Here is a 22,073-nt window from a genome sequence, read left to right as displayed (position 1 = left end):
AAGGCATACCCATCCCTGGAGGTGTTCAAGGCCAGGCTGGATGGGGCTTTGAGCAACCAGGTCTGGTGGGAGGTGTCCCTGACCATGGTGGGGGATTGGAATTAGATGCTCTGTAAGTTTTTTTCCAACCCAAACCATTCCACCCTTCTCCGATTCCCTTTAATCACACAGCACGCCCGCAGCCCCGCTGTAGCTGGGGTTGTACAGACAGGCAGACATGAGCCTCTCCTCCTCTTGCTCATCTTCCACCTTTCTCTGCCTTTTCGTGCTCCGCTCCGGCCTCCTCCCGTGCAGCCTCTGCCCGCTCTCCTGCCAGTGGAGGCGGCGGAGGCGCCGCAGGTAGCTCCTCATCAGGGCCGTGCTTGCTGCCAGGCGGTGGAGGGCCTCGTGGCTGCAGCACGTGAACTCCTGGCAGTCGGTCCCCACAGACACCAAGGCTGGCCGGAGCTTCTCCTGGAAATAACAGAGCAAGGGGGGACAAAGAAATGAGCAGGGGCCTTGGGGGACCGAGCCCCGTCGGGATGGTCTCGGCGTCTTCTCCTGAAACTCCAGCCTCACTGGCCTGCCGCAGGCAGCAGGACATGTGAAGAAAACCTGAGGTGGCCCCCGTATTTTCTTGCTGGTGGGTTCAATCCCTGCAGGGCAGCATGTCCTCGTTTCCCCCTCCAAACCTGAGACCGACCTCTGCCTCCTGGGGAGGTCGGAAAAGACCCGCAGAAGATGTGGAGCACCCTTGGCGTTCTGCTGAGGCTTTTTTTGGTTTTTATTCCTTGGTTTAAGGGGCTTTGGCCCAAAGCCTTGGCAGTTCCCCGTTCCCAGTGGCCCAGCACCACCCTGCCTGTGACCACGCTCACTTACACATCTCCAGCGTCTCCTGACTTTGTGCCAGAGCCAGGACGCAAGCAAAACCCCGCAGAAGGGCCACAGGGCTTGGCTGTAGGTGTGAAACAGCTCCAGGGACTCCGGCGTTAGCTGCAGCTGAGCGAAGGCAGGGCACAGCCAGTGCAGGGGGCACAGCAGGTGGGAGGGCTGCAGTACCGTGTACCCAGCCTCTGGGTCCTGGGGGAGATCATCCCGGCCGAGCCTGCTCCAGGGGGACCAGTCTCCGAAGCCGAGGTCGGCAGAGAGCAGAGGGGCCACGGAAAGCAGGGCGGCGGTGAAGGCCGGCCTGAGCATGGCTCTGCTGCCTTCCCAGGACAGGTTGCCAGGCCGGGCCTGGCTGCCACCCTGCACCCAGGCACATCCCCGGGGGTCTGGGTGGAAAGAGCTTGATGACATCATGGGCTTGATGATGTCATTGGCTCAGCGGTGACGTTACAAAAAGCTCTGTGATATCGCGGGGCCTTTCCCTGGGTCCGAGTGGCAGCATAAGGATGAGTGGCGCGAGTCCTGGTGGCCGCAGAAAGGAGCTTCCAACCCTGCTGCTCCCACCGCTGTCTCCTCCAGGGGCCTGACACCCACCGGGAGAGAGGCCCAGGACCTCTGTAACGTCCCCAATGCCTTGCTCAGGCCCTGATCCATCCTGGCGAGAGGCTGAATATCAGGGAATATCTGCAAGGAGCCGTCGCAGAGGCAATGGGTGCAGCAGGCCCATGGGTGCCGCGCTGCAGAGGCAGCAGCTGGAGGGTGCTGTCGCCACAGGAAAGCCGTGTTGTGCCCTGTGTGTGCAGAGCTGACGGGGCTTCCTTTAGTAACAGGTGGAAACCAGTTGCAAAAGCGAAACCAGTTGTGAATTTTGGGGTGTTTCTAGTACATCAGAAACCGGCACAGCCTGTGAGACTCGTGCTGGAGGGCTGGCAGAGCTGCTTTTTGGGCTGCTCTCAGCCCTTGCTGCGATGCTGCGCTCACTGCTAAGACCGGCTCAGCTGCAAGAAGGGCTCCACGCACCCTCGGGCCCAGGGCAGCTGTCCCTCTGTCACAGCAGCCCCACACAGGGTCCCTGGTACAGATCCTGCTCCTTTTTTTCCTTGGCCCTTCCTCCTCCCCATGAGCCTCAGGCCAAAGCAGCAGCTGACACCCAGCCCCACCAACCCACAGCCACCGCCTCTGTGCAAAGCCCCGGGTCCCTCCCTGCTAAGGCTCTGCTGGGTGCAAACAAAGGTTTCTCAGGATGTTGTTACTGCCATGGCAGCTCCTTCCTGTTCCCTAGGTCATCCTCGGGGGAAACACAGCTCCTTTCCGTCATCCAAGGTTCACACATCATTGCTCGTTGGACTGGGCCAGCTCGTTGCCCTGGGTTCAGGTTGTGTTGTGAGAGCAGGGCTCCAGTTTCGCCTCGGATCATGAGCTGGGACCAGTGTTACACATTTATGTGTATGTCTATAAATACCTGAAGGGAGGATGCAAGTGAAGACAGAGCCAGGCTCTGTGCAGCGGTGCCCAGTGCCAGGACAAGAGGCAGTGGGCACAAACTGGAGCACAGGAGGTGCCCCCTGAGCATCAGGCAGCTCTTCTGTGCTGTGTGGGTGACGGAGCCCTGGCACAGGCTGCCCACAGAGGCTGTGGGGTCTCCTCCTTGGAGGTCTTCAGAACCACCTGGACGTGGCTGTGCTCCTAGGAGCATGCTGATCTCCATGCAGAAGCATTTTCCTTTGCTTGCCAAAGCTGATGGTCCTGCTCCCCCATGACTTCTCTGGTGGGACCATCGAGTAGCAGGAACTCACTGGTGGTCAGCCTGTTGCTGGCAGTGATGCTGGTGCTGTTCTGTCCTATTGTTTGTTGCCCAGTGGTCTGCAAGTCAGCCTTGTGTGGGTCAGGCCCCTTTGGGCACCTCTGGAGCCTGTGTGGCACGTTCTGCCAAGGTCACAGATGCTCATAAACAATGCAGTGCTTCTAGAACATCCCAGAGATGGTTGTTCAAACAGTTTGGCTGCTCCAGCTTGGCTCAGGCACATGCCAGAGGATCCCTTCACCTTCAGGTCATATTCTCATGAGTATTATTTAAAATAAAGTGGAGAGGGCAAGAGATCACCCCTGTGACTCTCCCCTAAAGTGTGCACCGTCTCCCTCACTTGATCTGCTCATAGAAAGGGTTTGTCCGGCCTTTCTGATCTGATAGCTTCCTCCAGCCATCCGCACCACTGTTTCTTCCTTTTCCTACTGCCTTCCTCTCTTGCACTCATTGTCCCAAACCTCCATGTCCTGTGGTTCAGGACAGGCATTTATTTCCTTTATCCCTGCGGAGCTCTCACCTTCCCACCTGCCTGCCAACCTGCTCCAAAAGAAGCCAGGATATTGAGTTGCTTGAGCACATACAGAGAAGATCAAAAAAAGCTGGTGAAGGGACTAGGAAATAAGAAATACGAGGAGCAGCTGAGGGAACTGGGGCTGCTTAGGCTGGAGAAGAGGAAGCTGACGGGAACCCTCATCCCTCCCCATAACCACCTGAAAGGAGGGTGTGAGTCTATTTTCTCAGATGACAAGACCTCAGGACATGAGGTGGTGGCCTCAGGTTATTCCAGGGGAGGTTTAGATTGCATGTTAGGAAGAATTTCTTCCTGGAGACAGTGGTCAAACACGGAACGGGCTGCCCAGGGCAGTGGTGAAGTCCCTGACCCTGGAGGTATTTCAGAGTCTTGTGGACGTGGTGCTAAGGGACATGGTTTAGTGATGGGACTCAGTAGGCCAGGCTGATGGTTGGACTTGGTGATCTTGGAGTCTCTTCCAACGTAGATCATTCCATGATTTTGTGATGCTAAGGCTCTGCAACCAACTCCTCCTGCTCCAGACCCCGCACCAAAGCCCTGTGCCTGGGAGCAGCTGCCAAAGGCCAAGCAGCATGGACAGGCTGAAACGGGCATTTCTTCTACGGGTCACTGGTGAGCAGCAGTGGCTAGGCCACGACGGCCACATTGCTCAATTTCTTGATGTTTCATGTCTTTGGCCTTGGCCTTCATAGCTGAGGTTTTGCTGGGTATCTGTGTAAGCGTGTTAATAAGAAGTAAACACCCCAAATAATGGAAAGGGAAAATGACTCACTCACATGAACTCCAGGTTAAAAAAGCAAAAAAAGGGGAAGACAAATAGCTCGGCAAATCTCATTATTTTAGGCTATTTGTGTTACTTTGGCCTTTTGGGATGATGGAGGTGGTGGCCCTGCGATGTGGCTGCCCATGAGTGTCTGGGGATACGTTTCCCCCCCATGGGACATCTCCCACCCCTAACAATTGTGGGTGGCTGGCATGTCCCATCTTGCTCTGCCACCTGCCATTGTGCTTTCTGCTGTGGCCAGCTCATGCGGGTGGGGGACAAGCCGACTGACTTGACTGTGCAAACAAAGGGGATGAGAGATGCTGCCCAGCAGGACGGGCACAGATCACCCTTGTTGCCCTTGGACGTGAACCAGTGCCACCCGCCACCGCCCAAGGACTTGCCCTGAGTGGTGTGTCCCTGCTTGTGCTCAAAACGCCCCAGGGCTGCCCACGTCTCCTGAAAACCTCGCGTGGGGCCCCCGCCAGGCGCAGAGCAATACGTGGTCACGCCTGTGACATTCGCAGCTGTCTTCACCTGCCGGTGTGAAGGAGGGAGGGAAGAGCAGGCAGGAGGGGAGGGAAGGAGGAAGAGAGAGAGAGAGAGGGAGGGAAGTGGGCTGCATTTGGCAGCTGCCTCCAGAGTGGCCGACCGTCACTGCAGGAGAGGTTCATGATGTCCTCGGCAACTTCCAGAAGCTCTTTGCCCAGCGGCTTGGCCGTCCTGACGACTTTCCCAGATGTGCTCTTCATTCCTGAATTGGTGAGTGCCAGCTTCCCCCCCCCAGGGAGGGCAGAAGCTGCTCGTGGGGCACCCAGCATGCTGGGTGCTGCAAGTGTCCCAGGGATGGGTCTTACCCAAAAGTGCATGGTCTGGAAGCCAGGCCAGGTCCCTAAGCCATAAGTTTCTGGGGGCAGCCTAAAAGAAAGCCACGAGCCTTAAACTGGGGCTCTAAAACTCCCCTTCAGTCCGCAGGGGATTTCTGTGGCACCTCTGAAAACCTTCTCTACTTTGCTGCCTAACAGATTTGCAGGGGTTGCTTGTGGGTTTAAGCTAGGTAGCCAAATCGAGCAAATTAACTGGTAGGTGGTTTGAGCATGCAGAGGATAAAATGCTTACCCCCCTGCTTTGGGGGTGAAAGCTGGGTAGGGTAACTGCAGCAGCAAAAAGCCTCGCTGCTGAAGCTGAGATGTTTCTGGGCTGGAAGTGCAGTGCTGGAACTGGACATAGGGGTGAGGGAAGGGTGGACAAGCACATACCACTTTTTCCCATATTGTAATCTCATTGACTGGGAGAAGATTAGTATTTCACAGGATTTGGCACGGGTAATTAAAGCTGTTGCTCTGAGCACTGACTGAAAGATGGAAATGTTTCAAGGAGAAACTTTTTCCTGTGTCCTCTGCTGCTGCAGATGAAACCTGGTCTTCTCATGCCAGTTTGAGAGGCTTTTTCCTATGCCTGAGTACTTTCATCCAGCACTGAGTGGTTTGGCTGCACACTGTAGGACGGAGTTTAGGTTATTTCATGCCAAAAACTCCAACTTTGCCATTTGGGAACAAAGCCTTCCCCGTCCCCCAACCCCATCCACGTCCCTGGGATTTACAGCATTTACTTTATTCTCTAAGTGATAGCAGACAAGCAAAGAGCAAAGCAGGCATTACTGATGTGTGCAGAAAGGCTTTTTCCCTCAGCTCACCCAGCTACGTTTTGAGGACTTGGTCCCCCTGCCCAGGCTCTGATAACAAAATCCAGGTTTCCTGCAGCTGCATGGAGGAGGATGCCACATCCCTGGGGGCTTTCTGGCTGGGCAGACACTGGCTGGGCAGTCCTGGTGCTGAGCATGATGTCCACCCAGGTGTGCTGATGGAACTGGCTGTGCCTTGAGCTGTTTGCTGTGTCTGCAGGGAATTTGGCGAGGCAGCTTGCTTAATGAGCCAAAAAGAAATACCCTATCCTGTGGTTTGAGGAAGGTCTGGAAATGTGCTTCCTAAAGGCTCGGGCACCACCCAGCAAGGAGGCATGCAGCAGAACAGGGTTTCCCCATCGCTGGGGTGTATGACTCCAAGTGTAAACCTCAGGTGCAGGTTTATTCTCTCTACTGTGTACAAAGGAGGTGGCTCCCTTGAATCACAGCATTCAGGAAAAGGAGAAAGAGCTTCTCAATCCTCAGTGGAATTTGAGGTTATCTGCAGTGGGTTGATATGGTAACTACACAGGAAAAAAAAAAAAAATCATTTCAGATTCTTAGATGGTTGCTGTCATGCCAAAAGGTCCTGCCTACAGCTCAGATGATTGCCACATCTGGCTGTTGATGAAGAACTATCACTTGTATTCTGGGAGGCTGGGTTTAATTCTTGTCATCTATTCTATTTAAAGAGTTTTCTGCATATCTGGACAAAATTTAGCAGTTGGGCCTATGCGGAGAAGCTGAAACAATTTGAAAACAGCTTTGTTTGTATTGTAAAAGGCTATTTAAAAGTTAATTTTTTATCAGATTGTGGTCTTCAGCGTGCTGTGGGTTGTTGCTGAAAACCTTTGATTTTTATGAGTTCACCGAATGAACAGCAGTGCCATAAAATCAAAATCAGCAATCAAACACGTCAAACATATTTGCTTGAGTGAGAAATATCCTACAGAAGGGAGAGATGGGAATTGAGAAGTCTCATGTCTCACCCTGACTGTGCTGGATTTTAAAGGAACAACTGCAAGTTTTTCTCCAGGATCTTTAGCTGCAATGCACTCAAGCCGTCAGCCATACAGGGCCTGGGTTGGTGTTCAGGTGCCAGTTGGTCTTGGGTCATTACAAGGTGCGTCAAAATAGCAGAACCATTTTCACCCAGGTACTCGTAAAGTTAAAGTCACATCCTTGATCTAATGTATTGATATGCTTAATAAAATCAGGGAAGTCTCCCCTATAAACCTGGGGTGACGTGACTGATGTGTCATTGTCTCAGTGCAATGACTCTGGTGCTCCCTTTTGACCTGCAAAAATGCCTCCAAGGAAACAGAAATACCATGATTGGGATTAAGTTGGTGTTGGATGCCGGCAAAGGCTGACCATCATATATGTTGATCATCACATACTGGTCACCAGAATGATATTTCCTCTGGACATTAACCAGAAAAACCAAGAGCAACTGGTGATGAGGCATGAGCCGGTGCTCCCAGGAGTGCTTTCACAGAGCTGGGAGCCTCAGCCCTGTTTCCCCTACCACAGAGAGTAAAACCAGCTTTGTTTACCTCCCTTCAACCTGTTCGTTCTCCCCTCAGGATAAAGCTCGCACAAGGCCTTCATTAAGGCCATGGCCACCACGCCGCGACTGCGCTGCTCGTGTTGGTGGGCTGGGTTTGGCACAACGCCTCTCAGGGAGCCACCGCGCTGGGTGTGAGGCGGATGTGTCCTGAAACAAGCTCCCTTCTTACCAAAACCAGCCTTCAGAAACGGCCAGAACCAGCCTGCTCAGCACACCAGGGCGGTGAATGGCCGTGACTCCTGAAGGCAGGGGTGCGGTGAGGCTCACTGGGGCCCAGACCAGAGGCAGATGCTCCCAGATTTGAGCAGAGGCTGCGAAGAACTCACAGGCTTTGCTATTGCCATGTGCAGTGTCTGGCTTTTGACCCCGTTCTGGGTAAGGCAGTCATCCTACACTCACCCTTTCTCCCACTTGTGCTTGCAGATCTTTGGGGGCCTTGTCTGGATCCTCATCGCCGCCTCCAAGGTCTTATATCCCATAGTGCTGGGCTGGGTGATGTTTGTCTCTGTGTTCTGCTTTGTCATGACCGCAACCCTCCTGTTCCTCTACATGTGTGGGGCACACGGGGGCAGCAGCTCCTGGGTCACTTTGGTAAGTGGACGCAGCAAACCTCAGGGCTGATCCCTTCCTTGCCATCACTCAAAGACAATTTTCCCCTTTTTGTCCCCCTACTGCACTCTGAATTGCAGCCTGGGGCTTTCCTGTTGTGGGTTCCTCTTGTTTTTCCCTTCCCAGCATGCTTCCTCCTTGGGAATGACAGTGTGTAATCCCTGTTTTTTAGGATGCCATCTGCCAGGTGACAGCAGCACTGTTCTACCTCAGTGCTGCTGTGTTGGAAGCCTACTACACCATTCTACGAAGCGCTGACCTTACCCTCAGTTGGTTGTGGACCATCTACCAGGAGAACATTGCTGCTGTGGTGAGTGTCTGGCAAGTGGAAGACTGTGGGGTGGCCCCAAGGGCAAATCTTGATTAGCACCAACCTTTGGAGGGGGGAGGAGGAAACCAGTCCCATGAATGCCTCCAAATGTGCAAAAGTCAATAGAAATATAATGCCTTACAGTGTATTTGCTCAGGAACTCATGCCATATAATAAAAAATTAACTGGCTGATGTATTTTTCCATTCGTAGGTATTTGCATTTGTAGCCACCCTGTTGTATGTGATCCATCAGATATACTCTCTCCGCCGATGGAAGTCATCCTAAATGTCTTTCCTTGCACGTTGTGTCATGTGGTCATCCCATGAGCACAAATGTTGTCCAATGACTGCAGTTTCCAGGCTGGGTTTGGGGTTTGTTTTTTAATATCTATACTATAAACAAGCAGCTTTCTGTGCGACTGTGGCAACGAAGACCAAGAGCCTGCCAGAGAAACTTGTATCCTGGCGCAATCTATTTTCTTCACTCTCTTCCGGGTTGGGTACAGCTTGATGTTGGTTATTGGGGCCCAAATAGAAAACATCCAGCTCAAAGCAGCTTCCCCTCAACTACACCCTTATGCCTCTGGGGTTGTTATTGCTGTAAGCGGAAGCCTGAACGTCTGGCACTAAGCAGCATGAGTATGAAAGCTGGCCATTTTCATTGACATCCACCTGTGCAAGCCTATTTCCCTCCCTGTCTCTGCTGTGCCAAAAGAATTTTCTGTGCCGTGTCTGGAAACGCCACCTCTGACTTGTGATGTGGAAGGAGCGCAACTTGTCTCGGGGGCAATATGAATTCTTGCAACCCCCGAAGGGTGCTGTCAAATTAGGAGGCACAGCCGTAACCCGAGAAATTCCCCCCGTCATGAATCCCCCCATGAAACACAACTTAGAAAACGTGCTGTACAGACTGCTGCAGAATTATATGGGTAATTAGGAGAACGTCTCAGATAAGCAGTGGCAATCAGCTCTTGTTTTTAGTGCATGACTGTTCTCACATACACTGGCACTGTGTCATGAATAAAGATGGGTTTCCTGTGATTTTGCAACCAGACAAAGGTCATTGCTGTTAATTTCTCCCTGCAGCTGATGCACACGCAGCCCTGTACGCCCTGAAGGGGCTTCTCTGGCAAAGGGAGCCTGTGGGGATGGGGACTAAACTGACTCAAGTTCATAGAATTATGGAGTGGTTTGGGCTGGAACAGACTTTAAAAATCATCTGGTTCCACCCCCCTGCCATGGGCAGGGACACCTCCCACCAGCCCAGGCTGCCCAAAGCCCCATCCAACACTCGGTGACGATGTTCACCTGAACATGTGAATCAAAGTGTTAACTCAAGTGAGTTAATTTAGATCCAGGCCCAAGAAGGGGTGTTTTCACATGTTACAGAGGCGCCTAATGTGCGGTGGCACCAAATTATCCCTCCCAGCTTGTGGGGGGGACAAAAAGCTTCCATTTTGAGTTTGAAGTTCCTGGCTAATAACGAGGATTTTAGAACTGACAGGAAGCAGAAGTGGACATAGAGACACCTCTGTTATTTCAGGTCCTAGGTGGACTGTTGAGGGTTGAAGCTTTTTAATTGCAATATGGGGAAAACATTGGGTTCTTTATGGGTTATCCTTGCTGAAAACCAGCCTGACCTGTTTCGTTTGCTTTAGTGACAAAAGCAAGCTGATTACAACAGGGGGTGGAAAAAAGAAACCCTTTTTCATAGCAGGGAGGGAACTGGCTGCCGCTCACAATTGCGCTTGGTTCTGAAGGCTTAGCTGCACCTGCTGAAACTTGCTTCAGCATCACGTCATCCCGGGGGGTGGTGGAGCCCAGAGTTGCACTGCCCTGCATGTAGGCACATCAAAGCACAAAGATGCCTTTCTTTTTGGGGCGTATTTACAAAAGCAGGCATTCGGGGTCATGCCCTGCAGCCTGAGATGCGGTGCCCATGCCCAACCTCTCCACCCACACGTGGTCACCATGGTTGCTCCAAACACTGCCTCCTGCTCCCCTCACGTCCCAGTCCCTTTGCCCTGTAGCCATCCCGTTTACAGCCCCTGTCCTGGCACCTGGCCCCGTCCCCTCCCCAGCTCATTCTGCTATCCTGCTCTCTCTGCCGCACACCAGTTCACACCAGTCTGCACCCTTCTGGCCCCAGCTGGGTTGCAGAGCCACCTCCCTCCCAGCAGGAGCAAAACCTTCCTGTAAGCCTGGACTGGAAAAAAACAGCCAGGTGGTGCTGCCGTGGGAGCTCCCACCAGCCCCAGTACCCAGAGACTGGGTTGAGGGGTGCAGGCCTGGGACTAGGGGGGAGAAACCTGGGCCAAGGCTTTGCCTAGGGAGGGCTGGGCAGGGAGAAAAGCCACCATGGGGTCACAAACATCCAAAGGAACTGATTACGAAGCAGTGCTGTGGCTTTGAAACCCTCCCAGTGCGGTTTACACCTGGGACAGCAGCAGAGGGTGACACGGTGAGGTGTGGCGTTGCTGCACCAGGTTGCTGGATTGCACCTCCTGGGTGAGTTACAACATGCACGTTCCTCGCAAGGAGGGAAGAAGAGACAATTCAAATGGAAAAAGCCCTCTGAGATCTCCGTTGCCCTTCACGCCCTGCCCTCCAGTCCTCTCACTGCACCCAAGAAGTCCCCATGTGCCTGGAAGCTGGGCAGCCCAAGGTCACCAACACATCTCCGTGCTCTTCCAGGGCCTACAAGCCCCCTTCTGCCACGTGTGTCCCAGTTCTTACCCCAAAACGGAGCCCTGGGGACAGCACTGACCTGAGAACCTGCTGTGAGCCCCCTGGAAACGTGGCAAACGTGGCAGGCTTGGACCTTGTCCAGGGTTTGTCAGAGAAACTGCTGTTCCCTTCAAATGGGAGAGCACTGAACTTGCCTCCCTGGGGCCTGTGATAGTTGTGCACCAAGAAAGGATGCACAGAGGCTTCACCCCACCCTTGCATTCCCTTTTTCACCTTCTCGCTGCTGAGCAGGGTTTATAAGCCTGATCGGAAGACCAGCGGGACCTGGCAGGAGGATGGTGTTGTGCTGTTTGTCCTGTGGAGGCAGGAACCCTGGGAGCATTTGCTTCACCCAAAAGCTGCACCAGGCTGCTCTGGACCACATCCAGTTGGGATTTAGAAGTCTGCATGGATGAAGATAAATTCCTATGAAACAAGTCAGACACTTCTGGATCCCTCCGGGCTAGCACCTGATCTCCATCATCCTCCCCCTCATGCCATGTTTCATTTATTCTCCCATCCCTCCCCTTCAAGGCTTCTCTCGAAGGCGCAGAGCCCATTTGAAATGCCATGAACCAGCCCTTTTTTCGGAGCATTTGAAGTTCCATCACGCTTAAAACCACCAGGCTCGTTGCAGCCCTGCAGCCACCACTACCTTTCAGCCAGGAGCCTAACTGGAGTTTCCACCTCCGCTCTTCTCTTCCAGCTTCCTCAGCAAAACAAGGTCTGCAGGCATCTACTTCAGAGATCAGGCACCTACACTCCAGTTAAAGACAAACCAGCCTACCTGGAAGGCAGGTAAAACCTCAGCTCCTCTGATGCAAACAAGATTACGGACATATAATTCATTAACTATGTCCAGATCGTTATCTCGGTTCTTGCTTAATTGAAGACTACCTTCTTAACCATAACGTTAGCTGTTACCCAAATACCTGCACACGGGCACCTACGTTACCTTGCCTCTAGGGACGCAGTGAGTTAGGAGCACTTCCACATCTGAATTGGAGAATTTGCTTTGTCTGAAGCAAGGGTCAATAACAGGTCCAGTCCTGTTCAGTATCTCCATTAATTATCTTTATGAAGGGCAGCGTACCCTCAGCAAGTTTGCAGACAACACAACTGGGAGTGGTGGATACACCAGGTGGCTGTGCTGCCATCCAGAAAGATCAGAGAAATGCCATAGCAAGCATCTTTGACTGGAAGGCACAGAAGCCAACTCCTGAACTGCTTTGTAGCTTGGGTCACTCTAATACATGATAAAACATAGTTTTGGCCCTATCCAGAATTCAGGATAAAGACTCCACTGTGCCCAGTACCAAATTGGCAGAGAACAAAGATCTCACATTCTCAAAACGTAAGGGGAAAAAAGTGAAAAAGGGAGAAATTAAAGGGTTGAAAAAAAAAAGAAAAATTGTGTGTGTATATATGGTATAGAGGAGCACTGAGTAGCTTGTGAACCTGTAGTACTCAGGCAATGAGGAAACAGGGGAGGTGATCAGGTGTCAGGTAATATGGAATAAAAGGTGATGGTTTGTTTACTATAATGCACTCCTAACTGGCAGGACGCCCACCACTGCAATCACGAATAAAACAGCTTCACAGAAGATCCTGTCTGAAGAAAATTGTTTGAGATTTTTCTCACAGCTGCTTGCCCTCAGATATTTAGGCTCTGCTTCAATTGGGGAACTCCCCCACTTGCAAACTAGTGTTTACACATATCCCATTGCTGCCCGCCTCCCTTTCCCCTCTCCCCTACCTTCCATCTTGTTGCCCCACCACTCGGAATAAGCCTATGGAGAGAAATGCTTGCTTCAAGGTCTCCCAGACATCAGCATTTTGCAAATAAGACATTAACCCACACCAAACTCATTCTGAGGATTCTTTATTGCTTCCACAATCAGTAGTTTCCCAAAGTGAATGAAACTCCAGGACCTATTCATGACGCATCATCTTCAGGAATCAAGTAAATGCATGCTTGAAGTAAAAGTCATGTCCACTGGCTGTTTCCTCCCGAATGTCCTTAGCTGGACAGTGGTGGGAAGAGTTGTGGGAAAGCAAACGGTGTAACTGAATGGGAGCAGCAACACGAACGGCACGAGACCTACTGGTGCCCTCCTCTGAAATGTAAGCTTAGACAACCCACCCACCGAGGCTGGACTTTTACAGCTGCATCTGTGAGCAGCAAGGAAAGATGTATTGTATCTTTCACCATACTCTCTGCCTGACATTTGTCCAGGGTGATTTCTTCATTCCCTGAGCTTCTTTCACCTCGCTCCACTCCAACTTAGTGTCTGGAACATCATCTTCGGGCTCAGGATCCTCACGGACGGTCCCCTCAGGCAGTGCTACAACGATGGGCAGTGGGCCCTGCTCCTCCCGGAACTCCACAACATAGAGGTTCTTCTCGTTTGCTAACTGTTGGTGAGTTTCCTGGGGGCAGACGAGGAGCAGGGAAGAGAAAAGATGATTAGAAGAAGTCTCAGGCTAATAAACCTTAGAGGAAAGGCTGCTTTGTTTCCTGCTTCTGATCCTAGTTCAAATCATCTAGGAGACAGCTTCAGGAGCAATGATACACAATATCGGTTGTGGCCTCTGCCCATGCTTATTCCAATGCCACCAAAAATACCACAAATGAAGCCCAGAAATTCAGATGTGTCCTGGAGGCACTTAGCTGTGGAACGCTCCTGACTGGACAACTTCATACAACTGCAGGAGAATTACTTATGTGCTGATTTTGTTTGCTCTTGGGAAGAGTACTTTGCTTTAAGCCTAAAATATAACGTGTTTGACCACAAACCACTACTATATCAATCCCATTCTGTCCCCTGACCTAATGAATAGAACGACTGAGTGTAATCTACCTGTTGTGTCAGTCCTTTGAAGAGAGCTCTGGTAATGTTAATCAAGTTTTTGGATCCAGTAACCTTAGCATACATGTCTTTAATGCCAATTAGTTTGCAGATGGTGATAATAGCTCGGTGGCAATGAAGACCATAACCTGCAGGAAAAAAAAAAAATTGACATTATGTGATTATCTGTAAGCACATGACCAAGATTAGGAAAAACAGAGAACTAGTTCCTTCTCTTAGTTATGTTTATAACCTATTATATTAGGACACACAAATATACCTTAAAAATGGTAAAATCATTCTGGAAGGACCATTTTCCCCAATCTTTGCAGCCATGCTAAAAGAAAGATCATGTTCTTTTTATACTAAATATTCCACTTAACATATTGCAAAACTGAACAAAAATGGCACCATCTATACACTCAAAACATAAAAAAATGCAGCATCCTCAAGAACTGTTTAATACCACAGGTTTGGGTATTATTTTTCAGAAGTGCCAGTGGCAGTTTTAGAAGAGTCTTCTACAGACAGCTTTCCCACCACCCCCACGAACATTCACCAAACAAAGGTAATTTTTCTCCCACTCAGCAGATAAAGAACATTTTAGTACTTCCCAAAACTGAGAAAAAAAAATCTGCAGAGAAGCAAGGCAAGAAGGTTATTAAAAGCGTATTAAAACAAATCCCTTGCAAGGGTTGAGGATCTAAACAGATTCCCACCCAGACTGTCTCTTCCAAGAAGCAGTACCTGCAATAGCTTCAAAACTGCTTCCTTTGCAATTCCAACTGGACAAGTGCTGGAGGACAGCCTGGGTAACTCCTAATGCTGGTAAACCTGACTTTAAAGTCCTGGTTCACATCTACAAGGTGGATTTAAACTGGTTTCCTACCATGAAGTCACAGCTCACAACAACCAGTATGCTTCAAGCAGAAAACCCAGTAACAGTGACAACTTGGACGTGTAGGTGAGTGGGAGGGAGAGGCAAACATATCCCCAAATCCACAAACACAACAGAGCTTTGCATCTCATTCGCATCTATCTCCACTTGGAAGTGTTATATTAGCTCAAATGTATAATTATAGTGCATTAGCATTAACTGCAAATGCTTTCTTACACTTGCCAGACTTTAATGAAGGGGTTATTTATTGAGGAATCCAATTCTGTTCTCTTGTTCCCCAAGAGACTTGTTTCATGTGGCCTAGCTCTATTAATCTTCATAAATCGCTTTATGATAGTTCTAATGTATTTTACTTAGAAGCTGAAAAGCCAGGTTATTGATTAATCCACTCTGCAGAACAGTTTTCCTGCAGAGTAAATGAGGAAAAAAAATAATCTATTCCAGTGCTGCATGTTTTACTGCACCAATATTGCCTTTTTTTTTTTTAACCTGTAATCGGAAAGGAAATTATAACCATCCAAAGCCATTTGTTCTGCCTTTTAAGAAAACACCATTTTCTGTGCTACAATACAAAGTCAGGTTTTCGACACAATTACACGTGAATGATCTCTGAAAGGCTGTTTGTCAAAGTTTCATTTTCAGTGACTTAAAGCATTTTCCTTCTGGTGTTTTGCATCGTTGCTTTTCACCCACCTCAATTCAATCAGGTTTCTGCAGATTGTTAATGCATGAAACTCAGAAGGCAGCGAATTAGTCCATCAGTCACTGAACAAAATTTATTCCAAACACAAAAGCAAAAGATTCCAACTGAAAACTCCAACTGTGGAAACAAAAAGTTGTGCTCTGGCATTTTTTTTAACTTGCCTCTGGCACTCCAACTGTGTTACTGTGGTTTAATTCAGTGAAGCCTACGTAAGAGGGTAAGGTCATTTAGACACAACAAACGTTCTCACACTGATTTTTGATACAAAAGTGATCAAGAAAAGCATTTAAAATGTAGTGCTCCTAACTAATACAGGCTGTTATAGACAATCTACACTAGGTTTTCTTGGTAACCACTAACTTGAGTTAGTGAGAAAGAGAATGCCCACTTTCAGTCTGCACTATGAGACTAATCTGAGTTAAGCTCACATTCAGATGTTCGTATTACAGAACTCTTACCTTGGATTTCCCCTTGTTTAACAGCATCCTGACTATATGATGGGGCATTTCTCCATTTAGCAGGAATTAGGAATACAGTAAGGGATATTAAGTGTAACAGTGACTTTATCTTTAATCTGAAAACATCGGGCTTTGTAGTTATCACTTGTTGAGATCGCTGCCTGTGCCCTAAGTACAGGAGCAGGGAATAAACTGAATATAACAACTTGCCAGCTGAAATTGTGCGAAGCAAGAGGTTTCAGCATACATAATTATACAGTTGTAATGTCAACAGCAAGTAGAAGGAATGTTACAAAAGATGGTCTAATGTGAAAACTACACATAACTAATTTTTTCATACATATTAATTACAGCTACAGGGTATCAGTGCTGGCCTTCAGAACCACAGAAGTGCACTGACAGGCTGAGGGAGTTGGGGTTGTTCAGCCTGGAGAAGAGAAAGCTCCAGGGAGATGTTATAGCAGCCTTCCAGTACCTAAAGGGGGCCTGCAGGAAAGCTGGGGAGGGACTCTTCATCAGGGCATGCAATGATGGGATAAGCAGTAATGGCTTTAAACTAAAAGATGGTAGATTTAGATTAGACATTCAGAAGAAATTCTTCTCTCAGAGGGTGGTGAGGCAGTGGCACAGGCTGCCCAGAGAAGCTGTGGATGCCCCATCCCTTGAAGTGTTCAAGGCCAGGCTGGATGAGGCTTTCAGCAACCTGGTCTAGGGGAAGGTGTGCCTGGCCAGACAAGGCAGGGGGTTGGAATTAAATAATCTTTAAGGTTGCTTCCAACCCAACCCATTCTAATTCTACGATTCTACGAAATTACTTGATTTACAACCTTGAGAGCTCCTTAAATGCAAAAAGAAATGCAGAAATGCAAATAAGACAGTCTGACTCTCTACCTGTTGACTTGTAAAGATTTTCTGAAGCTCGTGCTATCGCATTACTGTCACACTGATTTAAAAAACCCTCATCCCAGAACCAAAATAATGTCATCTAATAAAAATTGTTGAAGGTTCATAGCACTTTTAGATGCTTTCAAAATACATAACTCCGAACATTAATATTAGCTTCTCATATTACTAATGTGACAGTGCAGAACAATAATACCAGATACACAAAAATCAAAGGGTACGTCCAAAGCGTCAGTGCTTCAGCTTGCTCAAAAGGCTACAGAACTGATAAATGAAGTAGGTGAACACAATGACAGCGTTCTGACTGGCAAATTATCCTGGTTCTGACTTATTATGAGTTAATCATTAAACGATCTTGCAATTTAGGTCTCATCGTAATGAATCTGAAGTGATTTACAAACAACTAGCTATGTAGTTGAATTTGTTTCCTGTTGTATATTAAAATTAGAAGACCAATTAAGGGCACTCAGCAGCAAGCTACATCTGTTTTCTATAAAATAGCTGCTTTATCTATTCTGAAAGCAAAGGTAGGCTAAGCAAGTCAGATGAAGCCTTTGTACATAAAGATTTAACTGAAATATTCATGCAAAGAAGTGACCTCGTATCGCCATTACAGGTCTTCAAAACAGAAAGAACCTAGAAGGTAAATCGGGTCATGTTGAAAACTGCAGTCCATTAGAAATAGGCTAACCTTTAGCTCCCCAAACTATTTCATATACGACTTTCTGTATTGCAATCCCGAAGAACATGACACCAGCTTACAAGGTTGCTCTGGATGTATCTCCATCATTGTCACTGGCTGGCAAGGCATATATTGCAACTGCACTGGAGGTGAGGAAAGTAAGCAGTGTCTCTTCAAAAGGTCAGCATTACGGAAGCTATCAGACACAGGACACACCATTGAGACAACGTATGGTGAGCTGTGCATCTCTTTTGACGAAAGCTTTGAGGGGGACGCAGCCATGGCCCTCACTCAGTTTCCTGTCTGATAATACAGCAGAACTTCCCCAGATAAAATCTCTACAGTCAGGGTTCATTTTTTGTGAGGATGAGCAGTAGCAACAGCACAAACCTGTCCATGGGCAAGTACACTTTCCTCATCTCTACATATTACTAATCATATTATTTTTATCACATAGGATGGAATGAAAGACCACCTATTATCATTTACCAGGAGACAGTCCTGGGAGAAAAAACAAATATCTGAGCACCTGCCATGTCTTGCTTGCATATCTAATCAGTGCATTGCTTAGGCAAGCCTTGACGGAGGTGCCCATCTTCTCTTGTGCAGAACTGTTGACACCAGACACGCTGAGTTGCCATGCTTCAGAACTATTGATAGTGATTTCCTACCGCTGTGGACTGAAAGTATTTTTTAACTTCAAGGTGGGCATCAAACCCTGATGCACAAAACCAAAGCCATGTAGTCAACAGCCAATATTTTTAGTGAAAAACCATTGGTCATCTTCACCATTTAAGGCATGGCAGACAGCACCAAATGACACATCTCTGAAGTAAATGAACACTGCATGATTTAACTTCATGAAATAAATACCTGTCAGTAATTAATAGAACTTCAGAATTTCCAAGTAGTTTTAATTACCTTTGTTTTGCTTCTTCATGCGGATGGTTGTTCTTTTAAATTTCACAGTAATGTCATGGTAAACTGGAGGGGGAAGAAAAGAAAGGCATTACGGCTAAATTCTTCCCTCTAGAAAAGTTTTAGCTCAGCAAACATAAGGAGTACCTTTCTTTTTTAGAACTGTGAAGAGTTAGGTAGTTTTCCTCCTCGAGTTCTTTAAAAAGGAGAGTTTATCTAGGTAAAGTTCTGTAGTAGGTTAGGAATGTTTACACATCTGTGAGTACTACTTCATTATTGCATAAAAACAAGCTACACTGGAAAAATATGAAGGGTCCACATGCCTCCAACGATCCACATTCCACTAGCAATGTAATTTAACCCTTTTGCTCATATTTAGATTTTTCTAATAATTCAGCTTTTAATCTAAGATTTCCCCCTCAGACTGGTTTTCTTAGATTTTCTACACAGAAATTTGCCATTCTAGTCTTGCTGCTTCTCTTTGCTTCAAAAGGAACCCAAAACTCATTTCCTCTGGTGGGTTTTGTACACATCTGATTCAATGAGTCAGTCTCTGTACCCTGATTCCTTATAGTACAGTGAGGACGGCTCAGAGAAGACCTATGTTGAGCAGAACGGAAAGCATGGAGGAAACATTACCAGTCTCTAATCAACCTGACAACCTATTAGTGTGAAATATTAATGGTCACGGAATAGACTCAGAAGAATTAACTACAGTTTTTATTTGTAAGATGAAGTTTGATTATACTGATTTTTTATCTATGCAGTGACTTGGTTAAATATGTGTCATGGTCTTTCATAATTTTTCCAAAAGATAACTAATGGGTATACTGGTACCACATCTGACATCACATGGACCTGTATGATGTTAAATTGGATTAACAAAAAGCTGCCATGGAACACACCATGGACACCTTGCACCCACATCCTCCTCCTGGGCTTGCTACTACTCCTATACACTTTTTAAAAAAGCCTGAAATACTATGCATTAAGTAACCAAATTTTAAATGTGGTGGAGGCAGGAGAATAGAAGGGAGATAAATGTCTCAATGTTTTCACATTAACGACTGTTAATGTGAAAGACACTTTTCATAGTTTTCAACTGTTGATACAAACCTGAGTGAAAGAAAGGAGCAAACTGCATATTTATTGCAGGTAACTATCATTTATTTTACACAGGCATTGGCAGACTGTGTATTGCTGTCTAGTTAAACCAATTGGGCTAAGATTTCATACAGCATGCTAAAGAAACAAAATAACGCATAAAGAATATAATGCATCAAACCAGAAAATGTTTTAGTTCATATCTTTTTATACTTTGCAACTAGTTGCAAGCAGTTCTTGTTAGTGCATTCAATGATTGTTGAAAGTTACAGAGACAAAAAAAAAATACTACTTACTTGTGTGGTTCTGATACTGCTCTATATAATGTAAGCTGCGTATTGCTTTGTTCTTTGCCTAGCAAATAAAATAAAACATTTTTTTCCTTGAACCTTTCCGCAAAGTACTTGAAATGCATTATTGTTCAGTTAACTAGATAGAAAAAAAGCAAGAAAGAAAACCTGGGAAGCAGGTTTGTCTCATTTAATCCATTTACTTTACAGAAATGAAAATGTTCTATTTAAAGAACCGTTTTCTCCTAGTAGATTGAACATTTCAAAAGATTACTCACTATAGTAATGACTTTAACTGTGTATTTTAGCATTGCTATTCTGGTAGCTTAGTTGAGCATTAAAACAAACTAGATTAATGTAAACGGATAAATAATATTTTCAAGTCTAAAGGAGCCTTAATAAGGTCATAATGCATGTGGAAGAGAAAAATTCCTACACAGTAGCTGTGTAAGCAGATTGCATGCTGTGTAGGTAATGGAAACAAACAAGCAAAGAGGGATAGAGAAGAGAGTAGGAAGAAAATAAAGTGTATATTAACAGAATGTCAGTGCAGAATGACCTCATTATATGTATCAAGATGGATAAATCACATATGTGGACTTATTTAAGATTACTTAAAATAAATGTCAGTATAAATTATTTTGTACTTGCTTTTAATCAACATACTTTTCGTAAAGCATTCATTCTGTCACCTGCTTTCCCCAATGCAAAACCTGAAAGACAGAAAAAAGTCGTTTTATTACTGAGAAATACACTAGGCAGCACCCTGAAAAAGAAGAGGGGGGAAAAAAAAGACAAATAAGGCTTGAGTTAACTCTTTTTTGTATTTGTTCTGTTTCTTCCAAACAACACAGAGGTGACTGCTTCATGTAACAGGGTCTTCTGCTTGAAAGGAAAGGAAGAAAAAAAGGGAAACTGACAGACATATCAAATACATCTGTACAAATGGCAGCTCCAAGACCCTAGAAGCAAAGAAGGAGACTGGGTTTATATTAGAAAAACAGAGAATATAAAACTCAGGTTTACAAACAGAACAGCACATTTGCATAAGTACATGTCTAAAAAACAAAGGAAAAAAACAGACGGTAAGTTTCCAAACTGGACACTCAGACCTACTCGTATTTACTAGCTGAACTGTGGTAGCAGTGGAAGAGCTTTCACAGTCTCGAGTATTTGCAGTCAGATCCTCTTTTATGCATACACACACAGAGCTCATTGGTAATGTATTAACGCTGCAAAATCCCACAATAGATTAGAAAATTAAAAAAATGAAACCACGTGGGCACTTTCAATTCAATCATTCGGCACATACGGTAAGCCTTTAATGACATGGTAATGCTCATGAAAAAACCTTTCAAAGAGAAGGCAGGCAGAACTTTTCAGAGCAACATGTTCTGCTCGAGAGCCACACCTTCCTCTACGTACACATTCCACTTTTCCCCTCCAAGCAGCAGTTAAAGTTCTGCTTGAGGAGCACATCCGGACTTCAGTCTTTCAAGCAGATGAAGTTGTACAGAACCACCCTACTGGAAATGCAGTTGTCTTAATAAAGCTCTCACATCCCATCGGCAGAGATATCTAGCGAGCTCATGATAAAAGGAGATTATTACATCCAAGAGGTAGATGCTTTAAATACATATTGAAAACAGTTTTCTTTACGACGTGTAACAATGCAAATGCAATTTCCTATACTCTGTCACCAATACAATGCATCTCATATTCCTACCTCTTGATGTAGTATCTGCTATCCTTTAGAAATTTCAGGAGTGACAAGTTTAAATACCAGCATGTTACAGAATGTCTCCTCTTGCTTTAACAATATGCAACACTGCTAAGTGTTATATATTTGGTAATATGCCACATCTAAAGGCCTAGCTGTGCGACTTCAATGAAGTAGTAATACGTACTTGTCACCCTCGCCTGGCCTTGTGTAACTGAACTCATGAAAGAAATGTATGTACCGTATACAGCATGAGTCATAAAAATGGTAGAAACAAGAACGCAGGAGGTCAGCACTGTTGATGTGCGGTCATATCACTAGCACGAAGAACGTATATATTACAAACATCAATTTAACAATTGCTTAGACTTAAGAGATGTACAATAAATGATTTTATAAGAAATCAAAAGGCCAAGCCTCCCTGCACCTTGGATTTAATCCACTTGTACTACACGATAGCCAAACACGTTGGCCCTGCCCATCCAACGGACCTATTAAAAGGACCTCAAAGGCACACAAACGTTTATGTAAGTTTCAGTTTTGTTTTCTTTCTTTTTTAATAAAAAGCTGTAAAGTTTATAAAGTTCGTAACCATAACACACAAGCTACTTCAGCCTTCTCTATGTTGTGTTTCCCCATAAACAGCGATAACCGACTCAGCTAAACCAACAAGGATTT

General features: G+C 46.7%; 2 protein-coding genes and 1 long non-coding RNA gene across 6 annotated transcripts in view; 1 reads left to right on the top strand and 2 right to left on the bottom strand.

Annotated features, from left to right (window-relative positions):
* Positions 1 to 137: 137 nt before the first annotated feature.
* LOC140002098 (uncharacterized) lies at positions 138 to 2,647 on the bottom strand. The gene is made up of 2 exons (XR_011808036.1): positions 859 to 2,647; positions 138 to 453 (listed from the first exon to the last, which is right to left on the bottom strand). It is a non-coding gene; the product is annotated as an uncharacterized lncRNA (long non-coding RNA).
* A 1,796-nt stretch (positions 2,648 to 4,443) lies between these two features.
* Positions 4,444 to 9,184, top strand: MAL (mal, T cell differentiation protein). The gene is made up of 4 exons (XM_005022054.6): positions 4,444 to 4,731; positions 7,647 to 7,814; positions 8,005 to 8,142; positions 8,355 to 9,184. The coding sequence occupies exons 1-4, from the start codon at positions 4,642 to 4,644 to the stop codon at positions 8,427 to 8,429; spliced, it is 471 nt and encodes a 156-aa protein (XP_005022111.3). The 5' UTR covers positions 4,444 to 4,641; the 3' UTR covers positions 8,430 to 9,184.
* A 3,552-nt stretch (positions 9,185 to 12,736) lies between these two features.
* Positions 12,737 to 22,073, bottom strand: part of MRPS5 (mitochondrial ribosomal protein S5) — a 42,790-nt gene continuing 33,453 nt past the window's right edge. For all 4 annotated transcript variants that reach the window (XM_072035380.1, XM_027453512.3, XM_027453511.3 and 1 more), the window contains 5 exons: positions 20,342 to 20,388; positions 19,682 to 19,739; positions 18,285 to 18,347; positions 13,732 to 13,868; positions 12,737 to 13,300 (listed from right to left, as the gene is read on the bottom strand). In XM_072035380.1, the coding sequence (XP_071891481.1) occupies positions 13,076 to 13,300; positions 13,732 to 13,868; positions 18,285 to 18,347; positions 19,682 to 19,739; positions 20,342 to 20,388 (530 nt within the window). In that variant the 3' untranslated portion in view covers positions 12,737 to 13,075. The remainder of the gene's footprint in view (positions 13,301 to 13,731; positions 13,869 to 18,284; positions 18,348 to 19,681; positions 19,740 to 20,341; positions 20,389 to 22,073) is intronic.

Source organism: Anas platyrhynchos, chromosome 3 (assembly GCF_047663525.1).
Source record: "Anas platyrhynchos isolate ZD024472 breed Pekin duck chromosome 3, IASCAAS_PekinDuck_T2T, whole genome shotgun sequence".
NCBI classification, from domain to species: domain Eukaryota; kingdom Metazoa; phylum Chordata; class Aves; order Anseriformes; family Anatidae; genus Anas; species Anas platyrhynchos.
The sequence above is the reverse complement of the archived record's forward strand: the minus strand, read 5'-3'. Positions and strand labels throughout refer to the sequence as shown.

Bases quoted from the DNA above. Each gene is read 5' to 3' on its own strand.
- MAL (XM_005022054.6), top strand. From the start codon at position 4,642: ATGATGTCCTCGGCAACTTCCAGAAGCTCTTTGCCCAGCGGCTTGGCC. The intron at 4,732-7,646 runs GTGAGTGCCAGC...TTGTGCTTGCAG, and splicing joins TGCTCTTCATTCCTGAATTG to ATCTTTGGGGGCCTTGTCTG. The intron at 7,815-8,004 runs GTAAGTGGACGC...CCTGTTTTTTAG, and splicing joins GCAGCTCCTGGGTCACTTTG to GATGCCATCTGCCAGGTGAC.